The sequence below is a fragment of the Lepisosteus platostomus genome, chromosome 8 (genome assembly GCF_059453375.1).
Source record: "Lepisosteus platostomus isolate fLepPlt1 chromosome 8, fLepPlt1.hap1, whole genome shotgun sequence".
Classification (NCBI taxonomy): domain Eukaryota; kingdom Metazoa; phylum Chordata; class Actinopteri; order Semionotiformes; family Lepisosteidae; genus Lepisosteus; species Lepisosteus platostomus.
Window position 1 is genome coordinate 48,942,285 of NC_142618.1, and position 9,626 is coordinate 48,951,910.

The 9,626-nt window shown below is 32.8% G+C and overlaps 1 protein-coding gene across 1 annotated transcript; it reads right to left on the reverse strand.

Annotated features, from left to right (window-relative positions):
• Window positions 1–431: 431 nt before the first annotated feature.
• ifnu (class II cytokine, IFN-u) lies at window positions 432–3,892 on the reverse strand. Its single transcript, XM_088644431.1, has 6 exons — window positions 3,761–3,892; window positions 2,942–3,072; window positions 2,656–2,733; window positions 2,376–2,510; window positions 2,114–2,191; window positions 432–647 (listed from the first exon to the last, which is right to left on the reverse strand). Exons 2-6 carry the CDS (start codon window positions 3,065–3,067, stop codon window positions 555–557), a joined length of 510 nt encoding a protein of 169 aa, XP_088500557.1. The 5' UTR covers window positions 3,068–3,072; window positions 3,761–3,892; the 3' UTR covers window positions 432–554.
• Between the last annotated feature and the right edge of the window lie 5,734 nt (window positions 3,893–9,626).

Here is a 9,626-nt window from a genome sequence, read left to right on the forward strand (position 1 = left end):
TGTACAATACACCAATAAAAAAAAAATATGTGTTGCAAAGAAGCTGCTTTGCATTGTCTATAACATCCGTGCAATATCATAGCATAGGTTGTATACAATGGGTTTTCAATTTTGAGAACTGATCATTCTTAAATGAGTGTTAAATTTGGTCTTCAATGATGCTGTACTCTGTATGACATGGCAGGACCCTGCACCACTTGTATTGTGCTCAAGCTAACAGATCATGCATTGGTTTAAGAAATGTATTAAGAAAACGGTCTTGAAAGCCATGTATGAAAACTGAATTAGATTAAAAAATGATTAGACAAGTTATAAATATTTTAATAATATTTATTTCAGATAATATATAAAAATAGTAAATAGAAAAAAAACATTTAAAATATACGTTTTGATAATATAAATATATTTATAAAGTACGGTAGTGTTATTGTTTCAATTTCTATTGCTTTCAACAACTGATCTGTTAGATCAACAACTGTTTTTAGATACAGTAGGTACACAACAGGACAGAATTTGACAATAAAATAAATGGAGCCAGTGGTTGTAATCAAGTTTCACCGTCTTCGTCTTGAAGTGAAATGTGCAAGCCTCTGAAGCATCTCTCTTGTTTTGACATGCACAATTTCCCAAGCACACTTGCTGTTGGCCTAAAAAAGTAAAAAACAAAAACAAAAACTAGTTATTTCTTCAGAAAAATTAAAGCAAGTAAAATTCTACATTTTTGTTTAGAAAAACAAGTTATCTTATTTTATTCAGTGGTATTCAAAGATATTGAACTAAAGCTGATTCCCCATCTAAGGTAAAAATGTGTTAAAAGTCCTGATAGTGTTCTCCTAAAATGTATTAAAATAATTTATTTCAACTTTAGTGTAACTTTTAGCAGGATTTTTATTTCACCTGATTCTCTTATTTCATCTGATTTTCTGTTGATTTATCCTTAAGATATTACCTCTAGCTCTTTCAGGAAGTGCAGATGCTTGCACTAAATACAAACTGCCATGGTTATTCAAACCATGAAAGGGAAATAAAGAAATGCATTAATATAGATTCTAATTCAGAGGTGTCAAGCATAAGGCCTATGTGCTGTGTATGGCCTGCCAAGATCATTTGTCCAGCCTGTGTGACAGTTGTGAGATCAGAGCCATTGGTTAGGAATCCCACATAATGTAAACCATTTGGTTCTCTACCTTAATCCAATCAGAGTGCCCCTGCTTGATGTTATCATCATACTGTATCAAATCGATTTAAAAAGTTTGACAGGGGCATACTTTGGTGGGAATAAAATCAACATGTGCTCTCACTTCAGTCAAATCCACCTCCTAATTTTGGAGAAAAGCTCAATAACTGAACCCCCTTTGATGTCAGAGAATCTATACAATTTTTTTTAAATCTCAAAAGAACATTTTTGAAAATAGTGATAAGGTCCTTGTAGTCATGTTACAGAAGAAAAAGAAGTGGAGAAATATGTAGCAAAAGTTGTAGAAGTGAATTTAATGCTGTTTTTATATAGCTGATGCTTAGCAAATAAATAGTGTTCTGCATTTTTGGGGTTTACTTTTTGTCTCAACATTTCCCTTTAATCTGGCCATTTGTTTCCCAGTTAAAAACACCAAAACGCTGCTATTAATGAGAAAGGGCAAATTGCTTTTCACTTAGCAAAAATGCTCTGTGTTAGTCTTATCAATATCAGTTTTCTGACATGATGTTAAAAATAAGGAGCATGGTCAAATCATTGAGTGAAAGCAAAAGGTAATTGGCTACAAAGAGTTGTCCATTCATTTTTGGCAGTTGTTGATCAATATGACTTAAGAATATAATTTTCAAGGGAACAGATATATTTACGTAGCATATAATAATCAAAACTATGATATTTTAAATACTTAAGCTAAAATACTTAAGCTAAATAAAATATTTTTACAGTATATGAAGACTGCTTATTATAATGAGAGGTATATAATTGTGATTTAACACTGTAGAACACCCTAAATAAATAATACTATCATAATTTTAAATAAACAAATCAAATAAAAGCTTGGGAGAAGCAAGAAGTACTAATATGAGTGATTCAATATAAGTGAGAATATAGGATTAACTAACAAAACATCAGACCTACCTTGTTGGTTAGAAAGGTCTCAAGTTTGTCAAAGCATGTGGTTACTGCTTCATGGTGTGTTGAGTGAGGAGAGTGCATCTGAGAATTAAAATAATGTCATTATTTTAATAAGATGTTACCCATTAAAGCCATATATATTTTGTGCACTGGAAGCCCAGTGTACAAACAGCAGAGCTAAGGTACTGTTTCTTACATATAGTACAGTGTATATATATACAGTATGTATAGATGCATATTACAGGAATGTGAAGTAAGTACTCACACATGGACTAAGCACAGAGTGAGTATGAACCACCCCATCAACAAATTTCTTTGAGTTCTTGAAGGGATTTTCTTTGCGGTAAATCACTGCAGTCTTATCGATGATGTTGGTGAGCAGCATTTTGTTATGTTTCACCTGAAAAAAAAATCCTATATGAACTCCAATATTTTTTTGTTAATTTGTATCAATAATCAATTGATACATTTTACATTGAAACAGAGTAAAGTTAACAATATTGCAACTAAACAATTTAAATTCTGTTTAACTGCTTTTAACTTACCACATTTGTCACTGCAGTGACATCACAGAGATTTGCATCATCAAAGTAATGTTCACATTCTGGGGAGATGTTTGTATTCTAGTAAGAAAAACCCAAGAAGAACAATATATATTTTTTATTTCATATGGAATGCATACAATATTTATTGGTGTGCTGCTTAAATATATAAAAGCTAATTAAATTTATTTTTAAAAATCATTTGTAACTAGAACAAGTTGATTTATAATTGTTTATTCTATCAGCATGACATCGGTTATACTGTATGAATTAAAAAAGAACTATTTACCAGATTGTCCAGATCCCACAATAGGTCCCTCCATTTAATATGTTCAAAACAATGCTTGTGTGCTTGAAGAATCGGGAGGAGAAAGCAGATGAGGGCAGCAAGAAACACAATTCTGATCCAACACATATTTCCTGAAAATCAAACAACAACACAAAAATCTATTGATAAAACATAAATCTACATAAACAAACCAATCTTTATAACGTAACTGTATTGCAATGGGAGATGGCAGAAATAATCTTTAATACATATTAAACTTGTAATAGACACAATACACTACTTTTAGTAAAACGTTTGACATCTAGTAAAACACTCACAAAGCCTATATTTGAATAACAACAGGTCCTCAGAACATTTTTAGCTCTATTGCCTGGATTATTACCCAAGCTTGAAACATTTATACCCTTACTTAACTCATCACTCAGTCATATTTAGAATGTTCTTGGGTGTAAATTGCTTTTATTTACAATAACATTTTTCAAAAGCCTCTTTTTTTCTTGTCAAAGTATACCATAGCTCTATCATGATCCTTAATAAAGATGAAACAGCTGTCCATGGCTGTTTGCTTTGATGTTGAATTTTTCTAGCTTTGTAAAACAATCAGAGATCATTAATATGCAAATTATATATTGATTATGTGGAAATAATTTGGAATATTCAACAACAGGAAAGTCAGTTTATGATTGATAAAATTGTCCTAAATTAAAATAACACAGACTCCTATAGAGAATAGAGAATTCAGTCACCCTCCATAAAATATGCAACAATACTGTAAGAACTGTAAGAAGAAACACATCATAGGTTAGAGAGTAAGGTTACCTTACAGGTGAAGATCTTTGGGCTTCAGTTCTTGAGCAGGTTTTGGATGTCGTTCCTTGATCTTTGTTGCCATTCTGTGCACTGTTGTAGTTCTTATATACCATGTTGTCAACCCTAAGGGGACACCGCACCTGTTAGGTTTACACAAAATGAAACATATTTGTGTCACTTTGCACTAGGCAGGAACAGTTATTTCCAGGTAAAATGCCCACACAGTGGAAAACTCTGTGTAGGTGGGAGGCTTTCACATTTTGTTTTCCACAGTTTTATAGCATAAGACTCTATTACAATATTAGTACTAGGTCAAGTCAGGTAAAGACTTTGGTTGGCAAGTCATCTGTGTGCAATTGTAGCTTAAATACATTTTCAGATCTACAGAAGTTGTAGCAATAAAGCTAAGTTGTCAAAAAGAAAAAAAATCCTCAGCTATTTTTACACTAATATTGCCAATACATTTACAATAACAATTTCTACAACTGCCACTAATATTCATAATTAATTAAGAAAATATTAACATAATTATTTGCATGCTGTAGTTGTACAATAATTAACAATTATTATAATATTAGTAATAAAACAAGCAGAAGAAAAGCTTCTTCTTCTACATTACCTGTAGAAAAGCTTATGAAAAAGTTAACTCTAAAAAAACTTCAATAATTCAAAAGTATATTTTGACACAATTAATTATTTCTGGAACATTGCATGCAACTTCTCAGTGACTCAAAAGTAAATGGACATGTACATAGGCTATGGTTCATTTTTTAGCGTTGTTTTTCCTGTTTTCTCCCTTTAAATGTTCTTTTTTGTCATTTTTAAACCCCTTTTAATCCAGCAAAGTTAAAGTTTTTTTTTTTCATGGAGCAAATATTCATATTTTTCATATATTAGTGTTATCTCTCGGTGAACATGTACTGGTATAATCACTTTAAATCACTTGCAATAACTTTCACAAAATGTGCAGAATATTTGTTCCAAAGGCAAAACGTTCTGACAATACATGAAAGGAGACAAGCTCAATTTTATAAGTAATGTCAGAAAGATCTAGGTTGGAGTACAACTAGTTGCGTTTTATGTGTCTCACCATATTGGGTCCTAATATGCAAATGCTATTTTGAAAATCAGAATGATATTTTAGCTTTTACTTAAAACAGCTCTATTACATTTCTATTAAATTAGTGTGACCTGCTGTACTGTCTTGTCACAAAGAATAATGAAACCTATGTCAAGTGTTGGGAACAAGGAAGTGGAGCAGGTTGAGCAGGTGTCTTAGAAGAAAAGTGAAAGTAAATCCTGTGAATTCCTGTACTTTAGAAAATGAGATTATGTACAGTAAAAGCAAGAAAAAGAGTGTATTACATCACCCACTCCTTTTCCGGCCTTAGGCTTTATTTATGTTTGCTGCATGTCTATATGTAAGAGATGTAATCAAAAGTCTATTGCCTTTAAAATGACCAATAATTATATTTTCTCTCTGATGGTGATGCCATTCTTATGGAGTTTCCACATTAAATGCATTAATGTATATTTCCACAAAGAAATTAAAGGAAATTATAATTTTATGTTAATTCCAGTATAACACCTATTCTAACAATGTCAAAAATGTTAGATTCTAAAATACCACAATATGAAGGGAAATTATTTATCCTTAACCCATCAAAATTCCATCAGTGATTTTTAGAATAAAGACATTACAGTACATTGATTGCTCATAGTGAGGTAGAGAGTGGGTCTCACAGTAGTAACGGCGTACAGAAAAACTGTTTTTTATCATAAAGGTGATCGAATCATTTAAATATATAAACCACTTGTCAGATCGGTTTTTGGAAAACATTTAATGAAGCAGAAACCTATTACATTCACATATATTTTCTATGGCTGGCATGCTGGCACCAAATGGATAGAAAATGAATCAAGGTTTCTTGGTACAGTACATATGTTTAATCAGATATATAAATTCCTACTACATGTCTTGTAAATTCCACCAGATATTTTTACCAGTAATTTTTGCTTGTTTCTTTCAATAATAAATATTTAATACATGCGTACTAATACACAGGTAGGTAATAGTATTTTCAAAAACATTTTCAGTGTTTACATTTCATAATACACTCTAATGTCTCTTTAATCTTGACACTGATTGATGTTGTTTTCCATATTAAAAACACTAAATTTGCTAATTTAGTGGCTCTGTCGCTAAGGATCTGCACCTGTGGCTGGAAGGTTGCTGGTTCGTACCCCGTGGCCGGCAGAGTAATCTTACTCTGTTGGGCCCTGAGCAAGGCCCTTAACCCCAACTGCTCCAGGGGTGCTGTATAAATAGCTGACCCTGTGTTCTGACCCCAAGCTTCTCTCCCTGTCTGTGTGTTGTGGTTGTGGTATGTGAAAAGACAAATTCGTAATACAAGAAACTGTATATGGCCAATAAAGTGATCGTATCTTATTATGAAAGAAAGTAAGATGGTTTTCACTGAACATTGCAACAAGTGAAAGAGCTTGTGATTGTTTTGTCCTTATTAGTTCTTCACGAAGATGCTGCTGATCACTAATCATAAAGCCCGTTTAACTCTGTTTTCAGTTCTTCAATTTACTGATGTACTGTACAATACGGTATGTGCATATGTATGTATTATTATGTACAATATATCCAGTATATAATAGATTGATACTTTATTGATCCCGTGAGGGAAATTGCATAATAACTGCATAATAACTGCAACCATGGTATTGTAAATAGTTCTAGTTAAACATGGTAATTTATCCTATGTATATTCAGGAGGCAATACATAAGTTTTGATATATTCGGATCATGTGAAGGAAAAATGAACACCAATTATATTTTACAGTTAGACATGTCATTGTAAAGTAAATTAAAAAAATGCAAAGTATTTAGGACTTTCAGTGTCACACTTTTCAAAGAAAACTGTATTGATAGGCCTAACTATAAATTGGTTTTGATGCATTTAAGGCAGAAAAAGCTAGAACACCAATATACTGATATGTATTCAATGGTAATCACCTCTTTTAACAAATGTCCATCTATCAATGTGACAAACAGTAATGACGACAAAGATCAGCTTCTGTTGTTAAAATTGAGAAAAGGTAAGCAGGAGTAAAAAAGAATGTATTTTATACATAAAATTAGAGAGAAAATTCTGGCAAGCAGGGGACATTTTTTGCCTCTTTAGTATTTTGGAGGTGCTCAACTAATTTGTCTGTATTTGACAATCCTTCTAGACCTGGAATTATTCTGGTTACTCTTTTTTTTAACACTTTACAGTCACTAATGCCCTCTTTTTAATGTGGCAATCAGAATCATATGCAATATTTTAAGTGTAGCCTAATATATGTATTATATAACCTCAGACTGATACTACACCAGGAGTCTCAAAAACTACTGCTGAAGGGTGTAGCTCCTTCTGGTTTGTGTTCCAATGTGAGAAATGCTACATTTCTTATAGATAGTAAATAAAGAGGTAATGGCCTTTCAGTTTAAAAAGCATTCACTTACAGTAACTAGAAGTACAGTTACATGTAAGACAGCTTGGAGACTGGTTGGAAGTATTCCAATTATGGTCAGACATAGTTCTGGAGCATTATTTTTATTGCTTTGTAACTTTATATCTCATCTTTGGAATTTGTACTTTAAGTACATTTTCTAAGATTATAATTTATTTGACCGAATTGTGCAAACTTGAACAGAACATACGGGAAACAAGTAGATACGTGAATAAAGTTTCAATTTGTTCTGTACCTGCTATGTGGGTGTGGGCATAAGCGTAATTTTCTGTTAGCCTTTGCATGTAATTAAAAGTAAGTAGAGTGTGACTTAGATATAGCCATGCCAAAAGAGACTTCCCTGAACTCATCACACTGACGTGTACTTGGACAGAACATTACTCCATCACTTACTTCCGTTCTAAAAAATATCTCTAGCAGATGTAATTCATTTAAAAGAATAACCCTGGCAGGAGCAGTGATAGGTCAGGCACAAAAACATATACAAACTGATTGTCAAAGCTTTTTATTTCTTTTTCTTGTCTCCCAACACATATTGTGAAGACTTAAAAAACAAATCCTAAACATATTTTTGTTTAATTCAAATCTGCAGTGTAATTTTTAACAGGAGTCTTTCTGGAGATAAAAATGTTGGAAGTTTGAATATACTTGAATAATCACATTAAATAGTTAATTTTATTTGATTATATGGACAGTGCATTGCAAAAATATTTATACCCTCGGACAGTTTTCACATGTTGATGCCTTAAAAGCTTGCAGTCATGAGACTTTAAAGTAGCAATAGTTGTTATTTACAAAACATAATCTGCACTTTCAAAGCAAAAAACAAATTAAAGACATGGATGATTAAAATGAAAGAAAATGGAAAATCATGGTTGCATAAGTATTCCAACACTTTGGTGTTTCAAACACAAATTAATTTACAGTAGGTACACAAAATTACCTATAAATAACGGGCCACACCAGTAGTTGAGGGGCGTCTTTCTGTGCAATAATAGTAGTTCTTATGATTTTAGAATAAATACAATGTGGATAAGTGTTTGTCAACACAAAGTGCAACACAAAGTGCAGACAGTGCATCAAGACAATATACAAACAATATACAAACAGTAGACAATGTACAAACAAATAAGTAAACAGTCTGAATGTAAACAATGCAGACATGTAAACAATGACTGGAGATGTGCAATAAATAAGAAATCATAATGAGGTAGATGGTGTAGGTGTGGTCCAAGGGGCATGGCTAAATGTGTTCGCTAATCGCACTGCTTGTGGATAGAAGCTATTGAAGAATCTAGTGGTAAGTGTCCCTATGCTCTTGTATCTCTTTCCTGAGGGCAGTCAGGTGAAGAGCTCATGCCCGGGGTGGTGACTGTCCTCTGTGATGGCCAGAATTCTACTACGGCAGCGGTCCTCATAGAGCTGTTTAATCTCTGTGAGACCAAGAAGAGGTGTTGCCGTACCACACGGTGATCCCATTGGTGAGGATGCTCTCAATGGTGCAGCGGTAGAAGTTCACCAACATAGGTACTGGCATCCCCCATCGTTTGAGGCACCTCAAGAAATAAAGGCACTGAGTCTTCTTCAAGAAAGAGTCCATGTTCACAGTCCAGGTTAGATCATTAGAAATGTGAATTCCCAAAAACCTAAAGCTGGTGACTGTTTCCACTTCCGTTCCATCAGTACTGAGTGGGCTGTGAGTGTGTGGCCTGTGTCTCCGAAAGTCCACTATTAGCTCTTTCATTTTACTTATGTTCAAAAATTCCTTTCTTGTGGCTAAGTGGAGTATTATATTTGTTATGGATTAGATATTGTGGTATGTTAGACATATATATTGTACATACTGTATAATATATATATATATTATGTCCACAAAGCTTTTCCCTCAAACCTTCACATTTCTAAAGATTGTAAAAGTCTTTAAGTGCCATGCATATAATAAAGAATATTACAGTACATTTTCAAATACGTCAACATGCTTTGCGACTTATTAACTTTTTATCGTTATTTCCTGTCTTTATTTTTCTGATTTTTGCTGTTATAAAAAACATAAATGTCAAATTTTCAAAGACTATAAAATCTGTACCTTTGGTTGAAAAACAAAAATCAGGTGATTATAGAGGCATACAGAGGATACATGGTTTGGTTGAAAATGTTTTGGAACTAAATCAACTTCAGATATTAAACATTTTCCAATTAAATCCCATGTCCAAGATGTGAACCTGTTCAGGACATGTTGATTGGGCACTTTGTTGCAATTGGATTGGTCTTTTTTAAAAGCATCTACAGAAATTTCTCTGAACAGTCCTCTCAAAACTGTTCCATACATGTTGCTATATAATAAAACATT